The 27,915-nt window shown below is 35.5% G+C and overlaps 1 protein-coding gene across 2 annotated transcripts; it reads left to right on the forward strand.

The window, feature by feature from the left end:
* LOC100368340 (uncharacterized protein C12orf56-like) lies at positions 1–27,738 on the forward strand. Of its 2 annotated transcripts, XM_085496745.1 has the most exons (12): positions 1–408; positions 7,890–8,900; positions 10,571–10,641; positions 13,866–14,007; positions 14,718–14,827; positions 17,254–17,343; positions 17,649–17,790; positions 20,968–20,979; positions 23,445–23,519; positions 24,355–24,432; positions 26,208–26,389; positions 26,889–27,738. In XM_085496745.1, exons 1-12 carry the CDS (start codon positions 154–156, stop codon positions 27,022–27,024), a joined length of 2,304 nt encoding a protein of 767 aa, XP_085352871.1. In that variant the 5' UTR covers positions 1–153; the 3' UTR covers positions 27,025–27,738. The 2 variants fall into 2 exon arrangements, with proteins under 2 accessions (XP_085352871.1, XP_085352872.1); XM_085496746.1 differs by lacking the exon at positions 20,968–20,979.
* Positions 27,739–27,915: the final 177 nt, after the last annotated feature.

Raw genomic sequence — 27,915 nt, forward strand, 5'->3', positions numbered from 1 at the left:
CGTAGTAAATATTTTAAATAGGACGCAGAGTGTTGCGGCGACCTTTGGGTTGTACACTTTATTTTGTTGTTATATAATTATCTCTCCATAATCGGCGAGAATTTGAGTGATGCCATAACGTATTAATACATTCCTTCCTAAATATTTCAATGTATGGCGCGGAATGCGACTGAGTCGCTTTGCCGGCGCAATCCAAAGCTCGACACCTTCTTGAAGCGAAAGCTCTCCGCTAATGTTTATGACAGGATCAGAGCTTACGAGGAATGTATCATCAGTTCGGAAAAGGAAAAAAGGGCATTTAAGCATGTTGTACTGAGCGATGAACGCATATACCTGACAGAGAATCCTCCGAAGAATATCACGGAGGACGATTCGGTGCCTCTGGAGGAAATCACTTCAGTTGAAATGGTAAGTGATGTGTTTTATTTGGAAATAATTTCACTGCCTTCGGCACACCGGCATAACGATGAACTAGAAAATAGAATTTTGCGACAGTTAGGGGTTACACGGTTTTGATCTACGAATTTTTGTTAGGACCGTCTCTTACACGTAAACATATACAACGTAGTTAGCATATATTTTAACTGAATTTTCTGTGAGACATGCAGTTTTAGCAGACTTCCACTGTTGAACGTCTGTGTTGGTGTCTACTTTTTTTTTATACCCGAGGTTGTACCCCGGAAGCTTAACTCGCCAACGAGTAGGGGCGGGTCATGTTTGTGGCGTTCTCCTGGCTGCCTAGCAGCCGACATTAAATTGTTGTTTATCTGTATATATGTACTACCTAACATTTTGAAGGGTCAAACAGTGAGAAGTTTTTCAATGCTACGTCTATAGTGTTCTACAACTGTGGACTACGATCTTTTGTAGTACTGTTCAGTCTAAAACATGGCGGTCATTTCTAATGAATAATGTTGAAATTGTTTACTGTGGCAAAACACAGGCAAAACAATAGTTCACTGGTAATTAACATTGACACTGGCTATCTGCTATTTATCAACAATATTGTACAACTTTGAATTTACAGCGTAATTATCGACCAGGCAGTAATTTACAGCTACCTGTTGTATATTTAATTTTTTCATGTCCTTTTAATAACCTTTGACTTATTTGTCTCTTTAATTTCCCAAATCTCGCGTCAAAGGTGTAAAATAAATGCAAGTAAAAAAGGCATGGCAACCAGTCAATCAAGTGTCTTTTTTATGCATTTTAATAACATCTCATATTCTGAAATTCTGAGGCTACTGCAAAAACGTGATAATCGTCTTGTAAATTTGTAAAAATAGGACATTCAAATAAAGCATTCAAATACGAAAAAAACACAATGATCACCAACACCAACATTCAAACCACTATAAAGTTTATAAGGAACACTGATTGGTTGATAAAAAAAAGTTGGTGCTCACCAGCCTAATATGGCTGTATTTTGGTGGATATTTTATCACGAAAATGCTTTCACTGTAGGCCTCTATGGCAGAGATATTACCCGGTATATCATATCCCAAATAGTACAGGTAGGCTGAAAAATCATATATTGTGAATGATAGGGTCCTTTTTGTTGTCCTGCATTATTTCAGTTTTTCTTTAATATGGTGCTCTATTGTATTGTTCTAAAATCAGTGATTTCTCAAACGTTAGTACCTTCCGGCCATGCTGTAACACACAAAAGACTGGTATTTCATGGTGCCATGGGACAATTACTGCATCATTTTACATAATAAATCAATGAACATTGTCATGTGATTTATGACCAATTTTCTTAAAAATTATGAGCTACAATATAATTAAGACAAAACAAAGAAATATTTATGACAAATGAAATGAGTGCAGAATTAAAATCATGCGTAATTATTTAAGTCAGGTGACATTGTTCACACAACTTGATCAGAAAATGATTGCCTTCACTGTGTTCACAACTGTTTTTGTGTCTCTTTATGCTGACATAACTTACATTGTTGTACGAGAAAATAAGATGTGAACACATTGCGTCAACATAAAGGGGTTTTAAAGGGTGGCAGGGCTATCAACACTAGCGTAACTATTACGTTATAGTTACATCAACGTAAAAATAGGAGAGACCATCTTACATTGGCGGAAAGAGCTTAAATGTGGCGTAGGCAACACAATTTACAAATTGGCATTTCAAGCTAAATTTGTCAGCTGTATTTAAGTTCATTTGATTTCCCACTAGACAGGCTTGTTACATGTATATGTTAAATTTTAAGGCATTTTAAGTTGTTAATTGACCTGTATATGCTAAAAGGAGATTGACTCCATATTCCAATGTATACAGTATTATTATACATCTGTCATCGTAACACCGTAAGTTACATGCAAATTCCAATATGGAATGATTATGCACATAAGCGTCCTCTAATAATAAAAACAAACATGTCTGTCACCAGAGTTTGACTAGACTCCACGCAAAGAAGTTCGCTGATTCTGTTCTAAACATGATGAATTTCGATATTCCCATGGTGTTATCCTTAGAAGAAAAAGTTGTATAATAATAAGGCTATTAAGAGAATACCTCAAAGTATGCACTCACACAGTACGCAGCGCATCAACCTCCGCTGCACGTTGGTCAATACTCCACCTGTACTGTCTTCTTGCATACTTTGAGGTATTCTCGTAATAACCTTATGACTTTTCTCAGAGCCCATATTATTGCTCAATTGAAATAGTAAACAAAAGACAGAAGTATATGGCCAACTGAGACATTGCCTATCTAGTCAAGGCCATTGTGAATGCAACATTATGCAGACCTTATCTTTTTAATTACCAGGTGTAACTCACGCCAACATAACTTTTTATAGTGAAAACATTAAAAAATGTATAATACAGCAAAACCATACAACCAAAAACATGAACACTGTATGTATTAATGTTTGCATGTGTAAATGACAACTGCTTTTGATCAGACACTTGCATGTGAAGAAATCAATTTACTTTCTGTATGGAGGCATGATACTGGTGAAATATTAGTAGTAACTCTTCTGACACACAAAGCATATACTGGTACTACATGTATTCAAGCAATTCATGGATGATGTATGAGAAAAGCATATTCTCTTATGTTGAGCATTGGTTTCTGAGTCAATATGTCTGACAATAATAAATAGTGACATTTTAATTGAACAGTTTATAGTTTTTGATTCATACATGTAAGAATATCTTGTTAAATTGTAATGTTATATTAGCTCATTTGCATAATTCAAGCAATTTCTGGAGATATTATTGCTAAAACACCATCATTCTGTTTAAAAAATATGTTTACAAACCAGAAAAAAAAAACTAAAAAGCCTTACTTGGCAAAAAACAATCAAGATTGTGTGGTAGGTGTGTCACTTTCCTGACAGTTCCTTGGACATTGTTATGCAAATTTATTTATTGAATAAATAAACCTGTTCCAGTAGGGTGCTACATTATATGTAGAGAAAAAGTTCTTTGTTTAGAACACTGACTATGGCTACTACACCAGGGGCATTATGTTATTTATTATATTTGAAAATAATGAATAGTGAATAATGTCTTCGGTAATGATGGCTGTAACTGTACATTCTGTAGATTAAACACACCCCCCCCCCCACACACACACACGTATACATGTACATGTACATGTCAGTCAAATAGTAGTTGGTTATCTTGGGTAGACAGTCCATGGTCAAAGACTGACATTGTACAAGTTGTGATACTATACATTATTTATTGTGTGCATTATCATTATGATAAAGACACATGCTCTGTCATACATTCTTGATTGGTATCTTTGAGTGAATTGTAATCGTCTCATATATCAAACTGTATGCTGTATGTGGGATGCACACTTCATGCATTCAGTACTGAGAGGCATTTTTGATTGGTTTGTTTCCATAGTTACTTAATGTTTATTATTTTTATTCAGCTTTCAGTGTTTGTTTCAGTGTGTACAATTATTCAGTATTGAAGTATGCATTTGTTTCTATATTCATTTTTGTTTGTTTGAATAATAAACAAATTATTAATATGGATGTCACACATCATACATGTATGCAAGTCATGATATAATCAGGTGATGTCTGTAGACGTCTGTGTTGTAGCATTCACCTTATTGGCTATGGTTGTGGTTGTCAACAGATGCAAATTATCACATTAATTCGTAAAAACATTTATGCAGTTCCAGATTTGGATCTCTTGACATCTATTGGTGATTGTTCTCTGTAACAGATTTCAAAATTTAAACTTAATTTTATTAATCATTTCAGTAATACTAGGCCATAGCACTTACGTCATCACTCAACATACAAATGTCTGAAGGCAAATGTCACTCGCACTCACACACTGATCAACAATAATAATGAACTTTATTGTTCTTGTGTAAAGTGATAGATTAAATAGGGTTTTTGCAACAACAACAACAACGATTTTTTTTTCGTTATACACAATGCAATGTAATAGAACATTGGAAAATAATTTACCAGAATGAATGAATGATCAATACTAGCTTCTGCAATGGCAATATTGCCCGCAAGTTGTTTTATGCAGAGACTTGTACATGTACATGTATATTTAATAGTAATAGCAGTGAACACGGCCATTATTTTATATTCATTGTGCCAATCACTAGTTCTTGCTGCAAGATCTCAGATCAAATTTGAGGTAAATATAGGCTTAATTAGGATTTAGAATTGAATCAAAAATAATTCCAGACAAGTTCCAGAGTGATCACAAAACAGACAGTTGGGATTACCTTGCACACAGTCACAAGATGTCAGATTTTATATCTCATTTTTATCTGAATTTAAACCTTGGATTTAAATTTTAAATATTCAGAGTAGTGATGTTTAGACGAACAACAGTTTTGTTTTCCATTGCCTGCAGACAAATTATTGGGTTACATTGGCTATGCAACAACAACTGTTGTCAGCCTAGTCCTCATTTTTATATAACACATTTAATGATTGCATGAGAATACTGTGTTTGAAATGTTGACCTAAATAAAAAACTGGATTGCATTGACTATTGTACCATAGATTCTGAGTCCTTGATGTTTTTACATGCTATTGTACTTACCGACAATAAAACACTGTAAAGTAGACAATTAAATTAGAATGTGCACATTGGGCAGTTCATTTGATACACTGAATTACCAAGCAGAAATTACCTGTATCATGGATTTAATGATGCAGTTTATATGTTGTGTAACTAAATGTAATCTTATTTTGAGGGCTACTATTGTTTATTAATAACACTGTATCAACCATCAAATCACCATACAATGAATGTACTTGTAGTCATTGGTGTTACCTTAGTAGAAAAGCAGCTTGCCTGCTCGTATCGCTATGTATGGGTGTTGCATTACAGGTTCCTACCCCATTGTTGATTATTTCCACTCTTTTCTTCTATATCACAATGTACATTAATTTTTTACCCATTTCAGTTGTGGAATTTGTTTGGAATCTTGACCTACATGTATGTATAGTGCATGTACATGATACAATGTCTGTAGGGTGAGACCAACTAATAGGGAAAACCACTATTGTTGTCTATTAGATTGGAAATAAAAGTGTAATTTAGGCCAGACTTTTATTATCCCTTGTTTCACGAACCCGCCGAATGAACAGGAGCCGAAAATGAAATAAAAATAAAATTTTTTTACCGCCCGCCGCATAACAAATCCAAGTTTATACCTGATTAGCTCCGCTGTCGACTCAGTCGAGTGAAGCTTATCATATGAGTGATTGCTGTCAGCGTTCGTCCGTCGTCTGTCGTCCGTTACTTTTTTGACTTCTTCTTGAAAACTACAAGCCTGAAGCTTTTTTACTTGTGTGTGTGTGTACCTTGGGTAGACCTCTCTTAGATCTGTTCATTTCATGATGATACTTCAATTCTCTAATTTTGGTGAATATTTTTGTAATTTTTGGTAAAAAGTGATATTTTCGACTTATTGTTAAGAACTGCAAGTTCGATTGCTTTGATATTACATATATACAAAATGTAGGTATTACTTGTAAACCTCTCAGATTTGTTCATTTCGTGATGATAATTTCAATTCTCCAATTTTGATGAATATTTTTGTCATTTTTGGTAAAAGTGATAAACCACAAGTCTGATTGCTTTGATATTATACATATAGGTACTACAGATGGTCTTCTCTCAAATTTGTTCATTTCATGATGATATCTTCAATTTTCCAATTTTAAAGGAAAGGTCAATGTTGCGATTTTTTATAGTTGCCTAACATTATGTGTATGTGCTGTTAATTGAAATGTATTTGTTGGGTGTGTGACGGAATTTATTACATGTCTCCCAAAGGCTACGTACGTCACCATTGTTCTGAATAAAAACGCCCTCACACGGCTGTGATTGACAATTTAAGTGTATCACAGTGACATAATATCATCTGATATTAATCCATGACAACATAGTACCCCTTCACTCAAAAACTTTCTGGGGAATCACGATTCTTGCTCATTGCCAGCAAACTATGTGGAAACCATTGAATTTATTCACGGGTCCAGTGCAAAGCTGTGTTCCAGAGAGATGCAGACCTGCAAATATTATAGGTGCGCAAGCAACAATCGTTTTTTAAATTGTGTCCTCAAAAAGAAGGTCTTGTAAGGAAGGCAAACATTGGTACGGATTTTGTATTTGACTCTGTCAGGCTCGTTCATTCAAATTTTTTTATTCAAAAAGAATCTGGCTGTTTTGTCATTAAAATCAAAGCCAAAATATCGTACAACAACATCGGTAAAGCTCTTCCGTGTTGCATTTGCCATGAAGCTACTGAACTGTCATTAACATATTTAAATGAGCTATTATAATTTGAACACATTGGCACAATACAGCTAACAGCATTTCGGTTCTAAACCGAAATTCCAGAAAACTCATGGTTTTCATGTCTAGAAACCAGTGTTTCCATAGACGCATATATGAGGATGACAAATTTTAACACTCATAATTTAAATCAGTATTTTAGTTACACTTAAGTTTAATGAATATTTTTGGTAAAAAGTGATATTTTTTACTTCTTGTTAAAAACCGCAAGTCCAATTGCTTTGATATTACATATATAGGTACTACATGGGGACCGCTCTCAGATGATATTTTTGATTCTCTAATTTTGATGAATATTTTTTGTCATTTTTGGTAAAAAGTGATATTTTTGAATTCTTGTTGAAAACAATCTGATTGCTTTGATACTATACATATTGTTCATTTTCTAATGATATCTTCAGTTCTTTAATTAAAATGTGCATTACTAACAGTAGAGCTATCTCAGCCGAGAGGCTGCTAGAAGATTGCATATAGTATTCATTAGTTTCATATGTGACAAAATGAAATGGTAAGCCGTTTCACAGTAGAATTTATGTTGTAGAACATGATTACAATATTGACACAATCTTTTAGTTGCGCTGGTCAAATCCGATTAATTAGTTTTCATCTGTATCATAGATACATTACTGTACATGTATTTGCTATATTGTACACTGTATATTAGAGGTGAATGCAACTAGGTATGTAAATGTCATGTCAAAAGATATTGATATTGATATCCTTTGAAAAGGAAATCAAAGTAAACATGCTTTGATTAAGGTATTCTTGTAATGCACTATGTATATAACACATTATGTACTATGATATGCTGCATAATTGACCAGCTAACCAAAGAAAAGTAATAGAGCAGTAGCAGTTTTGCCTATTCTATAACGAACATTTAAAAATCTGTTATACATTTTAAATGACTATTAAAAACAACTTGAATGCTTTCTCACAAAGGTCACTTCACCCATTGTAACGCGAGGGTCTCAATTTACTTATAAAATGCCTAATTCAGTGTAATCCGTAGATAGAAAATAATTGTTGAAATAAATCACTGTTCTGTCACTTGATGGTATGCTTTGTTTTAGGTCCATGATTACCCTGATTTCTTGGTGGGTGAGGAGCGTGACAACACACAACACATCAGTGTGGTCTATACTACTGCAATATCATCAAAATTGAAGAAAAAGGAGAAAAACAATAAAAAGAAAGAACCGTCTGAACTGAAAAATGACAACACTAGTACAATGGGAACACCCAGACCTACCACCCCCCCGTCTGCACGTTCCAATGATTGGAGAAGCACCCTCACTAACTCCACACCATTGAGTAGGAAAACAGGTAACAAGCTGAGGTACAGTTTGAATGAGACTGAACTCCATAAACTCGCGTCAAGTTCTGAGAGTACTGATGAAGACAGACTATCATTATCTCTGCCAACATCAGATTTCAAGAAACTTTCCCAAAATGGTGATTATTACAGTGATGATGATTATGACGATGATGATATCAGAGAGCAAATAGAGGAGTATCAGCGTTTTTCTGAAGATCTGACAACCCAAATGCTTCCATGTCGGCCTTTACCAGTCCGACCCGAAGATAACCCTGACGAATATCCATCAATAGACACAGCACGGTCATATTCCAGTTCACTAGCGACAACTCTTCGTAATCCCCAAGAAAGCTCAGAGGCACTAGAAGCTAAGCCCCTGTATAGAAACCTACCCCACCCAGGGGGGAATGAGTATAACCCGCTTGATCGAAGGAAAGCCGAACCATTCAAACTAAGTCTGACTGAGACGGGGGAGCTCACTACGCCACGTAGTTTGCGACAAGAGGTCATCTTGGATAAAGGAAAGCAGGGTAAAAAGAAAAAAAAAAAAACTGAGAAGAAAAACCAAAAGGCAAAGCAGACAACGACGATGCAGCTGACGTTAACAAACGGTGATGATAGCACCAGTGGTGAGGATAGAGTGACGTCAGAGCAGGTGATTTATGGAAGTAATCATACCAAGACGGCTGAAATACATATCTATATTCTTAGTCTATCATCACCTTTTATGATGCAGCTACAATGCGCGTGGAATAACTATATAATTGTAAGTATATACGAATATTGAATATTTTGCCAGGTTATGTGTAAAAATGAGTTGAGAAAGTGTAACTAACTAATTTTTCTTGATTTTTCAAAAAATATTAAAACGATGACTTTAGACCTTGATACATCATCCCAGCTTTTCAAAAGATCAAAATTACCGTTTCGTGGATATTTGCATAATGTTTATCTCTGGGACGGTTTAAATGATAACATCTTATCTGTATAATCTGTTGTTGACGATTCTGATAGAACTGGTGATAAGCTTCCCGTCGCAAACAATGCGTGTTTATCTAATCCATTGTCAGCATTATTGTCAGTCAAGACTTCATCGGGAAAAATATGGCCATAACTTTGACAACTTTATTTTAAATCTTTTAAAGTCAATATTCTATTTACTAACACCATTTTACTAACACAATAACGAGGAACAGAAAGAAAGTGTAGATGGCGATGCAAAGTCGCAAAATCTGCGAGCAACATCGCGAGTGGTTCGAACGGGAGGTTGAACTACAAATGTATCCGTATCACGCGAAAGATTGTCAACTACTAAACCGATGACGACATCGATACATCAGACGAGGAAGCAAGTACAGGAAATATGCTGTTTGCCGATATCAACCAAATAAAACAAAGCAATCGTTTCCGTTTACACAGAGAGCATATGCCCATCTAATTTTTCATTGACATTGGTTTCAATCCATTCACACAGCCTTACGAGTTTTTTCTTTTAGAAAATAATATTAATAACACAAAGTTGATTGCCGAGATACACAAGTTGGACATCGGCCATTTTGTTTCACCATGATAACAGTTTTATTAGATCTTTTATCAGAGACACTTAAAAGATTAGCTTGTTTGTAAACTGTCAGCGTGTACAGTGGGACAGTAATGTTTGGCGGAGGATTATCCCTCGTCGTGCATAACAATGGAAGCCATGCCAGTATGGCACTCGCGCTTGAAGCTATTCGTTATCTGACACGCCTAATGGGTTCTATGATATTAGTGGTTGATAAGTTTGGCCATTCTTAGTGTATGTTTATAATAATGCAGCAAATCTGCAGTCTTTTATTATCTAAAACTGTTTTTCTTGAGTTTAAGTTATGATTCAGTACGGCTCATTCGGGCCGCTGTCAAATCCAGTGCGTTCGGGCTATTACATTCAAACTTACACTTATCTTTCACAAGATAATGCAAGTGCGAAATATGTTTGGGTTTTTTAAGAAATTGCTCTGTCACAAAATAATAGTCTGTTAAAGGTACTAAGTATGAAATAATTAGGGGACAAAAAAACAAACCTGCGTTGAAATAGGGAAAAATGGACTTGATTACGGACAATACATGGCGCAATGTGTGCCTCAAGATAGCTGAAAAAAAGATAATTTTTCTAAGAAAATGGACTGAAATACAGATGGTATGTGTGTGTTTCACAGAGTAAATATGACCGTGACAGTTTTTCAACTCCCTAAAATACCCGCAAAAAATATGAAAATATTACGCTGTACCCAAAAATAATTTGCATGCTCGTTATTCTTCCTTAGGCAGGATAGTGTGCAAATTTTCAAAAGCTTGTATGAGTTACCCGGTATTTGAAAAATGATGGCAGCTTTTTTTGAATGGTAATTATATAACAGTGAATGCTAATTCATGTCTTTGTTTAATTCTTTTTAACAGCGTGCAACACTTTCTCTAAAGAAAAACTCTAATGATAATTTTGGAGCAAAAAACAACAAAAAACTATCAAGGTAAAGTATAGTTAAAATTATAGCGTTTTTGTAACTGCATTTTTTGCATGCATTTTACCCCTAAATTAAGTATGTGACCTACCCTGTGAGAGTCCTTGTACGTGTACCTGCATACATTTCATTGTAGCATTACAAGATGTATTAATTCACACCTCATTTGTAGAACTGCACATCTAAAGCACATTTGTATGTAGTTTTAAACTTTTAAGAATGTAGCATTCAACAATACAAATTATTCTGATTCTATTTTACCATTATCAGTTACTTGTATTACTTGTCCTGTGTGTTAAACTCACAGTCTATTTTCCTGTTTATATTCATCCCATATGTTAACCCATGTTGTCCTGTGATGTCTGCTTAATTTGTGTCAACTTCTACCAATCACCATCATCTCATAGTAAAAACAGGTGAGTAATAATTCATCTGTCATATCATTTGCACACAGCATTTACACTCAGGTCTTTTCTGTAGCTTTATTAGGGTTTTGGGACTTCTATATGACAGAGCCCTATGGTCTCAATCACTCTGATGTTTGTGGCATATAAACATTATAAGGAGGGATGTGGTATATTGTGTGTCTAATACAGCTTGGATACGCTGCATTAAGTCTGTGTGAGGCTATGAGGTTCTGTACTGTTCTAACTTTATGAAAAGCCATGATTAACATGATACTGGATGTCTACACAAAACTGACTCTACATGGCTATACAGACCTGACTCTACATGGCTACACAAACCTGACCCTGCATGGCTATACAGACCTGACTCTACATGGCTACACAAACCTGACTCTACATGGCTACACAAAACTGACTCTACATGGCTATACAGACCTGACTCTACATGGCTATACAGACCTGACTCTACATGGCTACACAAACCTGACTCTACATGGCTACACAAACCTGACTCTACATGGCTACACAAACCTGACTCTACATGGCTACACAAACCTGACTCTACATGGCTACACAAACCCAACTCTACATGGCTACACAAACCTGACTCTACATGGCTACACAAACCCAACTCTACATGGCTACACAAACCTGACTCTACATGGCTACACAAACCTGACTCTACATGGCTACACAAACCTGACTCTACACGACTCCACAAACCTGACTCTACATGGCTACACAAACCCAACTCTACATGGCTACACAAACCTGACTCTACATGGCTACACAAACCTGACTCTACATGGCTACACAGACCTGACTCTACACGACTCCACAGACCTGACTCTACATGGCTACACAAACCTGACTCTACATGGCTACACAAACCTGACTCTACATGGCTACACAAACCTGACTCTACATGGCTACACAAACCTGACTCTACATGGCTACACAAACCTGACTCTACATGGCTACACAGACCTGACTCTACATGGCTACACAGACCTGACTCTACACGACTCCACAGACCTGACTCTACATGGCTACACAAACCTGACTCTACATGGCTACACAGACCTGACTCTACATGGCTACACAGACCTGACTCTACATGGCTACACAGACCTGACTCTACATGGCTACACAGACCTGACTCTACATGGCTACACAGACCTGACTCTACATGGCTACACAGACCTGACTCTACACGGCTACACAGACCTGTCTCTACACGGCTATACAAACCTTGCTTACATGACTGCATAGACATTCAAAGTATATAACTATTTTAACTATAAATCATCTTAACATGTTAATGTATGTTGCAATAGTTGTGAGGAAATAAAAAAAAAATGATCTATCATTCTGTGAAACATTTCCTACGATATGTGTATGTGACCAAGTATATATTCAGGACTAATGTACCTTCATTTAATCAGTGAATGCATATCAATCTTGTTTTACCTTGAATGGCTGCTGTGCATAATCCAATATAGCTGTCACCAGACTCAATTTAACTACAAAAAGATTAATGTACTTAGCATTTCTATTTCAGATTGATTAATTTGATGTCAATTTTCTGGTGGTCTGAAAAATATTCAGGATTACCAATAGTTTTGGAAAGCAACATGTGCAGTGCATAGTGTAGGTTTTACTATTTTATGGCGTAGAAAAAAATTGGCAAAACAATTATTAAATTCAGTGTTTCTTTCCAGACCCATCTAGAATTTATAACAACATTCATGATATGGTCCATATGAAATTTAAATAGTTAACATATGTTAAAAATAAATTGTTTGAAAGACAATACAATGTATTTTGTAGCAGTGAAAATTTCTTATGTTTTCTTGGCATGTTGTCACCACAAACTAAGTCAGGAAATCTTAAAATTTGCTATTACTAAAAATGAGTCAGTTTCTGGTGTTAGCCTTGACCATTATTGTAAACTGCGTAAGATTTAAACTGTGTAAGATTTTGAATAATGTTGGTTGGGTTAACAAAATCTTCTTAATTTATGTTTCTTGCTAATTAGCAAGAAACATAAATTAATAAAACAAATTAATATTCAGTCATTTCGCAAGATGATCTATTAAATAAGTACAAAACATAAAATATAATATTAAAAAGCCTTTAATTGAAAACAAATGCAGAAAATACACATTTTTTTTCTGCATCATCATTTGAAACAACTCAATGATCTAGTGTACATTCTGTGGATTAACTTTTGTTTCAGTCTTCTTTATGAGTTTTCATACGTGTATACTGTATGTGTTAATATTCCCCTATATCCAAACTTACAGAAGATATATTACTTGGCAGTTGAAAACTTGATTATATATTGACTGCTATCTGTATGTACATAAGCTGAGGATTATAGACATACATGCGATTCATTTAGATCATCACCATATGTCACTTTCCTACTGTAATGCATGTATATTACAGATTGGCATACCATGTACAGTCATGTGCCAAGTAATCATAAAGGAGCTTAACCCTTAGAGTGCCAGTCAACGTTTGTCATTTTTTCACAAAATAAAACTGCTTATAATAATTTTTCTCATTTTCAGCATGTGTAGACAATATGTCCATTTGATTCAAAATTATATGTCATGCCTTAATTTGGTGGGGAATATTATGACGTACAAAAGTTTAAATAAATTCAACAGGTTTTTATTTTCCAGTCGATACAAGAAAATGAATTTTAATAATTCAAAGGATATGGTATTTATTGATTGTATGAAAAAAAGGTTTTTGTATATGTTAAATGTGAATGCTCATCAATCTATTGTTTTTCCTGTCTCTGTTTTGGATTTACAGGGAACAGCTGGAACTTCTGTTCAATCAATTGAAACATGAAGTGATGGACTCCAGTATCACTATGGAACAGGTTTTCAATAAAATGCAGGAGCTCAATGCTGGTGCTCGCCACCACTTTGTACTTAAAAAGCTTTTCTGGAGAGTAAGTATTACCTTGTGTTGTTTGTCCTGTGTCTACAGTCATCACCACTAAATATTCTAACTGTCTTTATACAAATTTGCTGAAGAAAAAACTAGACACAATATTGTTATTACGATAACATGCAATATGAAAATGTTGATTATTGCACTGTACAGGAGATCATTGAACAGGTTTAATGATCAGTTTCTGATGTATGTACTGCAGTTGAATTCAAAACTGGTGCAGAACATGTTCAACATGAGACACTAAAACATGACACAATGGGACAGTGAATGTCTCAATGGGACTGTATGCGAGTGTCTTTATGGGACAGTTGAGTGACACAATGGGACAGTGAACAACTCGGTGGGACAGTAAATGACACAATGTATAAGTTGTTCAACAGTGAAACAAAAGCCAAGGATAGAATAAACAAAACAATGGCAAAATGCAAATTTTGAAATGCTTTAAAAATATTACTTTACAATTGTCAAGCTTCTAACACAGTTTGTGTAGATGTTGCTAGATTGTTTGATAGTGTAAATAAAATATTTTCAATACTGTATACTGTATGAGAAGCACATTTCTAATAGAAGTGCACTTAAACCCATATTTGAATTGTATGAATAAAATATGGTCTAGTGCTACCATAGACGCATCTTTCATTTATGTGTGATCATTCATTACTCAATAGATTGAATGCAGGTATTAATAAAATTGTGTGTTTACAGAGTGAAGACTTGTTTGCATTTATGATATCACAACTGCAGAGATATCTTCCTAAATCACCATGTAATGTTAACAGTGAGAGAGGTAGAAATCATAGAGCTGATGAACTAGAGTAAGTACCTAAATTTTTAGTCCCCGTTCGGACGAAATCTGAAAACGGGGACTTATAATTCGGTCTCCGTCTGTGCGTCCGTCCGAAGTCATATCTCAGAGTCCCTTGGACCGATTCTTTTCATTCTTTGCATGTGCCTAGTACTTTATCTGGGACATATGCACATGCAGTGGTTTAGCGATTCGATTCACAATGGCTGACTGGCAGCCATCTTGTTGTTTGAAAATGTTGTATTTTAGACATGCTTTGTCAGTTTTCATTCAAATTTGGTACATAGATTATACATGTTAGGATACATGTCCATGACGATTTATTTCACAATTGTATCAAATATGGCCGACTGGCAGCCATCTTGTTTTTTGAAAATGTTGTATTTTGGACATGCTTTGTCAGTTTTTATTCAAATTTAGTACATCGATCATACATGTCCCCGACCGTCCATGAGTTCCTGAGTCCGTCCGTCCGTCCGTCCGTCCGTCCGTCCGTCCGTTCGTTCGTGTGTCAGTCTCTCAATAGTCATATTTCAGAATCCTGTGGACCGATTCTGTTCATTCTTTGCATGTGCCTAGTACCTTATGTGGGACATATGCACATGCAGTGGTTTAGTGATTCGACTTAAATTGGCCGACTGGCAGCCATCTTGTTTTTTGAAAATGTTGTATTTTGGACATGCTTTGTCAGTTGTCATTCAAACTTGGTACATAGATTATACATTGTTATGTTACATGACAATTTATTTTGCAATTGGATCAAAGATGGTCGACTGGCAGGCATCTTGTTTTTGTTTTTTTATGCGGTATATTGGAAGTGCTCTGTCAGTTATCATTCAAATTCGGCACATACATGTTTATACATGTTAGGATGCATGTCCATGACAATTTGTTTCAAAATCTGGTCAAGGACGGCCGATTGACAGCAATCTGACTTTTTGGCCTTACTACTATATTTCCACAATTTATGTACCATTTTCATTCGTATTTGGCACATACATCATACATATCAGTGTGTTTCATAATCAGATCAAAGATGGCCAAATAACGGCTGTTTTTATTGTTGGCCATATTACTACTACACGGAACATGTGTTTTTATGTAAATAAACAATCTGTTGTATACGCCACTTGGAACTCAAGTTTCAAGGACACACTCGCGACAACCCCCCTCCTTTAATATGACAAGCACAAAGAGAACTTTAAAAATTTAACGGGGACTGTGTCATTTTCAATGACTTGTTATAATCGAAGCTTAACCAAAGTTACTTTTATTGTTTCTGTGCAGTTATATGTGATTTAAAATGTTTTTCCAAATGTGACACTGAGGGCATAATGAAATTCTTAGTGAACAAGGCGCTTGATTTTCAGCTTCTGGTTATTCGGGTTTCAATCTTTTTGAAAACCGTAGACTGTCGACATTCTTCAAGCTTAATTTGTTAGTATACTAAATCATCAAACGCCAAAGCCGCTGGCAAGAAGAGCCACAGGCAATTCAGTGAAGGCCGAGGCCTGAGGACTGTTCACTTCTGTATAGTTTTCTTTTATATTAATTATGCATGTAAGTGAATGACGTCACTCAGTTTTAATAATAGACAGAATATGGCTCTATTCACTTCCTGTTTAGATGTCAACAAAATAAAATCCATGAGTTTTAAACTTAAGACCAACATTAGTAATTGTCAAAGCATATTTATTATCACTGCAGTATCGCATATTTTGCCGGTCATCGTCAAAGTGAACAAATTGCAATCGGGATGTTTAAAACATGAACTTCTGTCATGCTGTCGCTGTACAGTACGCAATGACGTGTCCACCAAATTTGTGATTGGCTGGTTGCATTTGCTGTCAATCATTCTCTGTTCACTACCGGATGGAAAACCATATAATGTTGCGTAAGGGCATTTGAAAGCGTTAACAATCCTAAGACCTCCGGTCTTTACTGAAATGCCTGCATCATTTCTTGCAAATTTTTGCCAATTTAGTATACTAACAAATTAGGCCTAATGACTGTCGACAGTCTATGATTACTGATACAGCATATTTTGAGACAGCACCCTCAGTGTTAAAGTGTTCATTGAAAACTTTGAATTTGTGTAGTATGGTCTAGCCCATTCAAAAAGCGAGTAGAAAAACTGAACATTATTTTTTTTCATTTCTCATTTCCCAAGATAATGATTTCATGAATTGTTTTTGCATTCTTGTGAGGGGTTTATTTTTTTAATTGTTATTATTTTCTGTAATTTTTTGTTAAAAGTTTTTAATGGTCCTGTTACACAGTTATTCAATGCTGAGAACACAACACAAACAATATTTAATAATAAATGAAAGATTTAATGATGATTCTGAAATGATGAAACACTTCTCTGTATAAAGTTTATCTCAAGATATTGTAATATGAACTAGCGTTTTAATTTCTCTTTTTCAATCTCTGTAGTCTTACTATATTGTTAGTGGACACAATTGGCTTGATGTTCAGAGAAACTGAAATATGTCCAGCACGACTCTCTACCCTTGGAGCCAATAAGTGAGTATATATTATTACCATATTCATTGGCAAAACCATTTTATCATTACATAATGAAGATTTGAACAAACACATAAATAAACAAAAACCACATTAGTTTTTCTGAGCTGAGCACTATCATTGTTATGTCACTTTGAATCTTAGTAACCTGTGATCTACCATTTTGGTGGGTGGAGCAGAAATTAGCATATGTCTTGTCCCAAGATATCTCTGCAAACTCAAATTGATTGGTGTCTGTGATCTATTATTATTACTACATTACCCTGGGTTAACTGGTTTGTAATTTGCATAATTGTTTATTAAAGGGGGAAAGCAGCCCTAGATTTGTTGGTTGTTCTCACATGTTTCCCTGAAGTACCTCATAGGTGGTGTTCACCTATCACAAAGGCTGCTACACTCATGTTTGAAAGCACTGCAGATAGTTGGCGTACGTACGAAGATGCTGAGGTCAGTATATTATCTCATAATGTCTGTTGTGCTTTCAGTAAATAGTAGATATACATAATACAAATAACAATTAGTTGACCTATTTTGTTCTAATGATCTACAAGTTTGTTGTCAGCTTACCAGTATGGCTAGTTAGCACATATATTTAAATGCATAGACATTAAACCTGTTTTTATACTGTCACTGTATTACAATAACTTACTGCATGTCTACATTGCATTATTGCACCGAGTATCTGCATCCCATCATATTAGCAAACGTGAATTCCAAATTATATAAAATTTGAAATGAAATGTATTTGAAATTTCTAAGATGGCGAACATCTTTGAAAACAAAGGTTATAGTGAGAACGCAATTAGGTCAGGAAGATGTACACGTATACTAATAGGGTTATTATAAGGATATCGCAAAGTATGCTCTCAGACAGTACGTGCCCACATTGACTATTTGGCAGTTGATAGTCTCGCTATACTGCATACTCTTTTTGTAATAACCTTGTAATAACACTAACAACAATGCACTCCTAATTGTAAATTCTTCACAGTTGTCCTTGTTATGGGCCATGGATAGTTAAAACTAAATAAGTTTATTTTTTTTAAAAGTATCCATTTCAGAGTGTGCATTTCCAAAAATTGCAAAGTGCAGTAGCGTTCTACTCACCATTGTGCTTCTCATAAGGAAATGAAGGACTGCCAATATTTGTCTGATCTAGCATGTTTTATTTATCCATGGTTTATATATTTATATATGCAGCTGCAGCAGCACTTTAAGTCTTTATTGCTTCAAGTTTGTATTGATAACAGTAGATTTGAGAATTATCTGCACGTATGCAGATTAATTACATATTTTTGTACTTTAAAAATATAACATGTACATTTCTCTCATTCTTGTTTTTCATTTTGTAATTTTGGGATTTAAATGAACATGCTTATTATATAATGTAATTAACATAAAAATATTGCATTACAAAAAATATGTATTATCTTGTATTGTGGCTTATAAGGCAACCAGAACTTAGATCAAGCAACATACAGTGCTTTGAAAACACTGATGTTTCTAGTTTTTTCATTGAACGTTCTTCATGACATGGTACATAGTTTTACTTCATTGCATGCATTTATAATGTAATATATCGCTTATATCGCTATATCGCTTGTCTGCCTCAATATACTATCTCTTGCTGTTTCTACAAGCTGCTCGTTTGCTTTATTAGTAGTGCACTTGCTTATATTGTAAAAAATAGAAGTTTTCAAAATAAGCCATATATTAATACAATAAATGCAAGTTTTGTTTATGTGCTTCTCTATTAAAGATGCGCTTCTAATAGAACAAATATGTAACATTCTGAGTGACTGTAACTCCTTTTCTGTATACTAATAGGAACAGATTGAAATGAAATTAAAATAATTCCTTAAAGAATATAAATAGAAATAATGTGGTTGGAAGCCTTTCCTCCCATGAGATATTTTCATCACTAGCAATGGATCCTAATATCTAACAGATAAATAATTTTGAGCTGACATATAAACTGATTGGTGAATATTTCTCGTCTAAAATTATTACATCTTTACAATAAACTGCGTTTAAAAAATTAATTTTGATGTACATACGGTAGTAAACTCAAATCACCACATCGTTATGCTGCATGATTTTGGTGATGGAACCCATCTCATAAAAAGAATGATTATGTAATTTTTCTTTAATGCACTGCGTTGCTATAAAACTTAAAATGGGGATCTTGGCCGTCGGAAAATGTCATAACCTTACATCTTTTATGACAACCATAAACACTTTTTAAGCTGCAACTTGATTGGACATTTTGAAGTTGGCGTGCTGCTTCAATTCACTCGCAAAGTACAGATCTTCCTTCTTTTGTCGCCATTTTGTTTTTAAAAGAAAAAAGAACACAACGCAGTGTGGGTAAAATTATTATTATAATTATCCCAAAAAATGTGCAGCGCGACGATTGTGGTGCTTCAACGTGGAAAAGATGTTGACTGATGATTGTTGTCATGACTACTTGAAGTTTCTATAAATCCTGAGAACTAGTCCGCATCTCAGAATTCTGATTTTAGTGAATTTGGCACACATGTAATTGCTCTCATCATGATGTATTGAATACAATTGGTCAGTATCTATGAGGTAACACTATCCCATAATATACGGTATTATTGTCCATATTTGGGCATATAGTGCAAGGTCATAATTTGTTATAGTCAGCTGAAACTTTCCAAATGTGTGTCCAAAAGTTTCCAACTTCTTTCTCTAAAAGTTACTAAGCATGCTACTGTAACAACTTATACATCATCTGAAAGCTTAGATATAGGTGAATACGATAGTGCATATGTTTGTCTTAGGGAATTACTTGACAACCAGATTTGCTGTTGAGCTTTTTTTCCACTATTTGAACTATTGAAAACACTGTAATTTTAACATTTTCAAATGGACAAATGACCTGCAAATTGCATTGTACATTTGTAACACTCTAGACTGGAGAACTATATATACATGTCTTTGTTTTCTAGCTATGACCAAATAACTACAGACATGCTACCAACAGTTAATTGGACAGTATTGACATAGTGTAATTACAAAACTAAAACATAGATAAAAAAAATATTAAAACACAGTTTCTTGTACACAACTGTTCACAAAAAGATAATTCAGAATGAATATGGAGACAGACCTCTTACAAAGGGGTAAAACCATATTTAGATTTCTTAGACATGAGGCAATCTCTTAGACAAACATTGCTATGGTATATGCGCTGCCATAATTGCCTACTGAGTATCTTATTTTTCAGATAATGTATAGGTTTTTATAATAGCGTGCTTAGTAACTGAATGTCTCAATCACAGATAAATTTTGAACTCGTTTTTAATACCTGTTGGAAAGGGAAGGGAAGTGAAGTGAAGAGAAATGTACAGTATGGTCACTCTGCATACTAAAGCAGTATCTAATATAAATTGACCATTTACATATGTCACCACATTGCTAAATGTCATACAATAACTTACAATAATGCTGCTATGATTATATTCTTTATTTCATTTTTAAAAAAAACACCCACCATACTTCACTGCCACTCTACGTTCAACGCTGACCCTACTACTGCTACTACCACACTGTACCATTGTCACTACCATATTGTTCATACTGTTGGATTGCCAAATACAGGAAATGAGAGAGGTACTGTAAAACTCTTCAACCAAATGCTATTGTTTGTTTCTGTTTATGTATCCAAAATTGTGTTATTAAATTATTCATTTCATGTTGTGATAGTACATTTGTATACTGTGGCATATATTTATTGAAAGGAATTGCAGGAAAAATGTTTTAATTAAATTAAAATATTGTTTTCTGTTATTAGAAATATTCTAATATTGTGTGTAAAGGTCCCATGCAATGCATACAAGGCGTGTAATATACATGTACACTGTTTAATACAAAAATTAAATGTGTAACAATAATCATTTATATCGCATTCTTGTATGGTTAAATACTTGATTGGATAAACAGCACATTTGTCTCATCAAATATTAAGGTTTCTCATTAACAATGTTTAATATAAAATGTATGTTAGCTATTAACATTGAATAATGATGTAATTATAAATGCAGTAATTAAAACCAATTTAAGCAACAAACATAATTGATGGGGCATCTAGGCATTCAGGGTGGGGCATCTAGGCATTCAGGGTGGGGCATCTAGGCATTCAGGGTGGGGCATCTAGGCATTCAGGTGAGACATCTAGACATTCAGGTGAGACATCTGGGCATTCAGGATGGGGCATTTGGGCATTCAGGATGGGGCATCTGGGCATTCAGGATGGGGCATCTAGCCATTCAGGTGGGACATCTGGACATTCAGGTTGGAGCATCTAGGCATTCAGGTTGGGGCATCTAGGCATTCAGGTGGGACATCTAGGCATTCAGGCGAGACATCTAGACATTCAGGTGAGACATCTGGGGATTCAGGATGGGGCATTTGGGCATTCAGGATGGGGGCATCTGGGCATTCAGGATGGGGCATCTAACCATTCAGGTGGGACATCTGGGCATTCAGGTTGGGGCATCTAGGCATTCAGGGTGGGGCATCTAGGCATTCAGGTTGGGGCATCTGGGCATTCAGGTGGGACATCTGGGCATTCAGGTGGGACATCTGGGCATTCAGGTGGGACATCTGGGCATTCAGGGTGGGGCATCTAGGCATTCAGGGTGGGGCATCTAGGCATTCAGGGTAGGGCATCTAGGTATTCAGGGTGGGGCATCTAGGCATTCAGGGTGGGACATCTAGGCATTCAGGTGAGACATCTAGACATTCAGGTGAGACATCTGGGCATTCAGGATGGGGCATTTGGGCATTCAGGATGGGGCATCTAGCCATTCAGGTGGGACATCTGGGCATTCAGGGTGGGGCATCTAGCCATTCAGGTTGGGGCATCTAGGCATTCAGGTTGGGGCATCTAAGCATTCAGGTTGGGGCATCTAGGCATTCAGGTTGGGGCATCTGGGCATTCAGGTTGGGGCATCTGGGCATTCAGGTTGGGGCATCTGCGCATTCAGGTTGGGGCATCTGCGCATTCAGGTTGGGGCATCTGCGCATTCAGGTTGGGGCATCTAGGCATTCAGATGAGACATCTAGGAATTAAGGTAGGGCATTTGGGCGTTCAGGCGGGACATCCAAGGCATACAGATAATGGGCATATAAGCATTCCGGGTGGGGTATCTGGACATTCAGGTGAGGCATCTAAGCATACAGGTGGGACATCAAGGCATTCAGGTGGGGCATCCTTGCATATGGGTGGAACATCTAGGCATTCAGGTGGGACATCTAGCCATTCAGGTGAGACATCTAGGCATTCAGGGTGGGGCCTTTAGGCATACAGGTGGGACATCCAGACATTCAGGTGAGACATCAAGGCATTCAGGGTGGGGCATTTAAGCATTCAGATGAGGCATCTCGGAATTAAGGTGGGGCACTTGGGCATTCAGGTGGGACATCCAAGGCATACAGATTATGGGCATATAGGCATTCAGGGCGATGTATCTGTGCACTCCGGTAAGGCATTTAGGCATACAGGCGGGACATCTAGGCTTATGGGTGGAACATCTAGGCATTCAGGTGGGACATCCAAGGCATACAGGTAGGGTGCATATAGGCATTCTGGGTGGGGCATCTAGGCATTCAGCTGGAGCATCTAGGCATTCAGCTGGAGCATCTAGGCATTTAGGTGGAACATCCAAGGCATACAGGTAGGGGGCATATAGGCATTCTGGGGGGGGTATCTTGGCATTCAGTTGAGGCCTTTAGGCATACAGGTGGGACATCTAAACATTCAAGTGAGACATCAAGACCTTCAGGTGGTGCATCTAGGCATACATGTATGGGTGGGACATCTAGGCATTCAGATGGAGCATTTACGCATTCAGGTGAGACATCCAAGGCATACAGGTAGGCTGCATATAGGCATTCAGGGTGGGGTATCTTGGCATTCAGGTGAGGTCTTTAGGCATACAGGTTGGACATCTAAGCATTAAGACGGGACGTCTTGGACATTAAGGCATTGAACCTGAATTGGAGGCCCTCTACACCATTTACATAGTGATGTGTGTTTCACATTCTAGTGTCTAATCCTATATTTACTTTTATAGGTTTCTAAGCTAGTACAAGAGTTAACCAATGTCTCAACTGCTGTACTGTATGAGTTGACCCTTATTGCACATCAGGCAAGTTTTCTCAGATGACTCTCAACTCCATGTACCTATGTACCATACCTGATCATAATACTGATGTATGCTAATGAACAGTTCTAGTTTTAAAACAGATTCTGAGTAAATTAGCTGCATAACATAATATATTTATTGCTAACAACTGGTAGATATGCTCTTTTTCTAAAGATGCCATAAAAAATACTATTACTATAACCTGATAAAAACAAGTTATGCATAACTTACTCGCAGTGAAACATTCTATTTATCCATCATCGTTCGAATTGCACGGTCCTGTGTCTTTGACCTATAGGCCTCTACACAATACCGTGCGGGATCGCATAGGCTAATTGCGTATCTTAAGCAGTGAGATCTGATTTGGTGCGTCTCCAAACAAGGCGCCCAATCAGCTTGGACGTACCAAATTATAAAACAAAATTCCACTTCCTGTTTTTGTCGCTATGAAGACATCCTTCCCACAAAACTGCGTTGATTGCCTGTACCTGATGAGGCTTGAGGGCACCAACACCGAAAACTTTCGCAATTTTATCATCACAAATATCACGATTCATGGGCACCGCCATTTTGTTTAAAATGAAACGTTTAATGAGGGATTTGTAACACGTAAATTGGAAAATGATTAGCCGCAACTGACTACTGGGGGCGCTGTTAGAATACGCTTATTTGATGGTCATTCTACCAAGGTCTGTTTAGAGGCTTGGCTGAATAAACTTAGACCTTGGCTAGTGAAGATGTTCATCCATAAATATATATAAATTTCACAACTGAAACCATACACAATGAATTTCTCACTATGTTAGAATTACACTAATGTCATGTTTTATTGTTTCAGGCAAACTGGGGTGATAAAAAAGGATCCTTTTTCAATATTGTTTGGCTGATAAAAGTATTAGATACTTTGCAATCTACGGTAAGTTCATCTTGTATTTAAGCAAGTGGCTCTTTTTCAAATTTGGAAATCTTATTAATCACTATGGAATATCATCCAAGTTTAATTTTGGTGTTTAACTAGCAAGTACAGTTTTCACAATATGGGGTAAAATTTGGTGGAGACATTTATACTGCTAAGGCCAAAAATAATAATTTGTTTCTTGTACTTTTGTGCCTCATTGAAAAATGACCACCTCAAATGTTTTAAAAAAAATTTCATATAGGGAAAATAAACAAAAACAACTGATTTGACATTTCTAGTCATAGAAGGCAATTTTAGATAAAATCTTCTTTTTTTTTTTTAAATATGCAGTTTGAAGTTCAGTGTATTGCAAAGGCTGTAAAATGTCACTCATTCTAATTGTCAATTGATGCGTTGTTGTTTTTGGAGTAATCAACAACCCTATAATGATAAATTACAAACGGCTGAATATCTTCAGGCAGTTGATTTGTGTTGAACAAGCAATGGGTAGACAGGTCAACATGCTGCTAATTCAATCCTTGGCCTGATGAGAACCTGTAATATATAATATATAATTTATATATAATAATATAAGTCATGTCTATTGGATAGGTGTAAACCGATATGTTATTATTAGTGTAAATTCAAAAAGTGACAAGTGTGGTTTTCTGCCTTTTTCAAATCTGGCTGGTATTATATTAGATTATGTATACATATATGCTACTGCAGGAACTTCAATAGAATTATTAATGTTATATTATTCTATAAGGGACTTTGAGATTGATACAGTACATGTACCAATAATATTAATTGTGTTATTTTGCTTAGATGTGTTGCTGTACTATTATTTTTTAGACACGTTTATACTACTCATGTTATATTATTCTATAAGGGACCTTGAGATTGATACAGTACATGTACCAATAATATTAATTGTGTTATTATGCTTAGATGTGTTGCTGTACTATTATTTTTTAGACACGTTTATACTACTCATGTTATATTATTCTATAAGGACTTTGAGATTGAAAAGGGTCGTTTGATTTGTGTTTGCACAGTATACACAAAAGTTAATGTACCTCCACTTTGAAATGTGTGTACCGGATAGTACCGGATTCTGCCGTAAATTTGCCCTGGGCCATTAAACGGCAGTTTGGATTTTTAAAGAAATAAAATGGGCGATTTTTCGGCAGTTTTTAAAGTTGTTTTTTAAATATTTTGGTGTAATTTTTCGGACATTTAAATCTTTCCTGACGCCTAAAATGGTCTATTTATGTTTTTATTCATGAGCGTGTTTATTGTGACTAGCGTGAATGGGTAAGCTTCGTTTCGATAATGAGATGTTATCACTGTATTAAAACAATGTTAAATTATTCTTCTAATGCTCAGTTTATCTTTTGAAAACAACTATTTTTTTATTTGAAAAGAAAAATCATGCCGTTTTCACATCAAAATCCAAGCCAAGCCAAAATATTGTACTACAACATCGGCAAATCTCAAACATATTTAAATGAGCTATGGTGATTTGAACACATTGGCATCATCCAGCATTTTGATTGGTTATTTAGCGATTTGACCTATTAGGTCAACTCTGCAAGAGAAAGATTATGGCGGATAACAGACAGCATCGAGCGTTTATATGTGACCGAAATCATTTGCTTACAATGAAACTAAGTCGAATTGTATATTTCGCCAATTAGCCTTTTTCCCCGGAGGGGTTTATACTCTGACAACTATGCTAGTGAGTATACATGTCTATAATTTTGTTACAATTTTGTGATTTCTGATTGCAGGAGAAGTTCATTGAAAGAGTGATTGCCCAAGCCATGAGGCTGCTGTCACCTTCCAAGAATGAAACGTTGTCACCTGATGAGGCTCTTCTGTTGCATCAGCAGTTCAGTGTTCTACAAACATTTGTAGAGTATAGTCCAACAATGGCATTGTATATGAAAAATAACTACACAGAAGAGTTCAAGTGAGTTTATAATGTCTTTTATCTAACCACATTCATACTTTGCTTTCCATCTACTTTTTTATTCTTCACCATGCTGTTTAGAAAAGATACAAAAATGTTAACATCACTTCAAGCATTTTAATACGATAGAGTATTACTGTCATTGCAAGAATAATCCGCTGGACAATGTCGGATGAGATGAGAAGAACGTCATGGCCAATTCACCTGGCGCATTATTGTGTCTAGACTAGACCCTTCTCACTCATTAGCAATAATATTTTCAACTTCTTTCTCAAAATCACAATTGAGGTTGCTTGCAACACTCCATGACATCTTATATTTTCCTAATTCACTATAATTGGCTGCTAGGTTGAAGTGGTGCAATTCTGCATTATTTGTGGAGGTACATCAATTTGAATGAAAGCTCATTTGTACCTGGTAACAATGTCAATACTGGATGATATACTTGACATTGACTGTTGTAAATGACATTGCATTGTTTTTGTTTTTTTCTCACAAGATATTATGTCCAATCACCATACATCATTAAGAAGTTGCCAGAACATTATCCTATCTCCAAACTTATTCTGCAACAGATCAGTGAAGTCTTGTCCTACGTTCTCCAAAAACAAACCAAGCTGGAATTCCGAAATTAAAATCAGCAAGTTAAAAAGAATTCCTGAGACAACCCAACCTACGCCAAATAAAAACAGCTATCAACACTGAAATTAAAGAATATTATATAACTATTTTAATTTTGTTTTCTGTACTTTACCTTCCATAAAGTGAGTTTTTACCTCTTGGATTAATAATTTATCCATTTTATCAGAAATTTACCAAAATTACCTGTACTACAAGAAAAGAATTACCGTAAATATATATGACTATTTATTTTCTGTATAAATTTTAGCTTCTGAAAAGTGTGTAAATATTTAATAGTTTAAAACTTTTAGAAATGATTTCTATGTAAATATTTAAACTATTATTGCAAATGTACTATTTATATATACTGGTACTTGTAGAAATGATTTCTATGTATAGACTTACATTGTCTATTATTTCAAATTATTTCATACTATTTCTGATCACATAATACTTATGTATAATTAACATATTTTCATTCAATTGAACATACTTAATTTGTTGAATCTTTCAGGTTTCTCATCAGAAGGTGCTCAAAATATTTTGTTGCAGTTTGGGAAATTTTTGTTTTTAATTGCTGTATAAAAAAAAAATGTATTTACAATAAGAAAGTGAAAAAAACCTTCAGACAGTGTAATTTAATAGTCTGTGTGGTACACGAAATAATTCTTGTCTGTTGAACAGATGTTACATGTATAATATAGAAAATATACATAGTGGTAATTGAATCAGTCTTACTTCTTTTCTAATCTATTTTTACCTTGCTCATATCAAAGATAGAAGGGAAAAGTATATTAAGAAGGGTCACTACTAAGGGTAATGTTACACAGCAGCAGAACCAAGTTTGGAGTATTCAAGAATAAAAAGAAATGTATAGTCACCGGTAAATTTTCGGAGATGTGGCG

This window comes from Saccoglossus kowalevskii, chromosome 3 (genome assembly GCF_978046115.1).
Source record: "Saccoglossus kowalevskii chromosome 3, keSacKowa6.1, whole genome shotgun sequence".
Lineage (NCBI taxonomy): Eukaryota > Metazoa > Hemichordata > Enteropneusta > Harrimaniidae > Saccoglossus > Saccoglossus kowalevskii.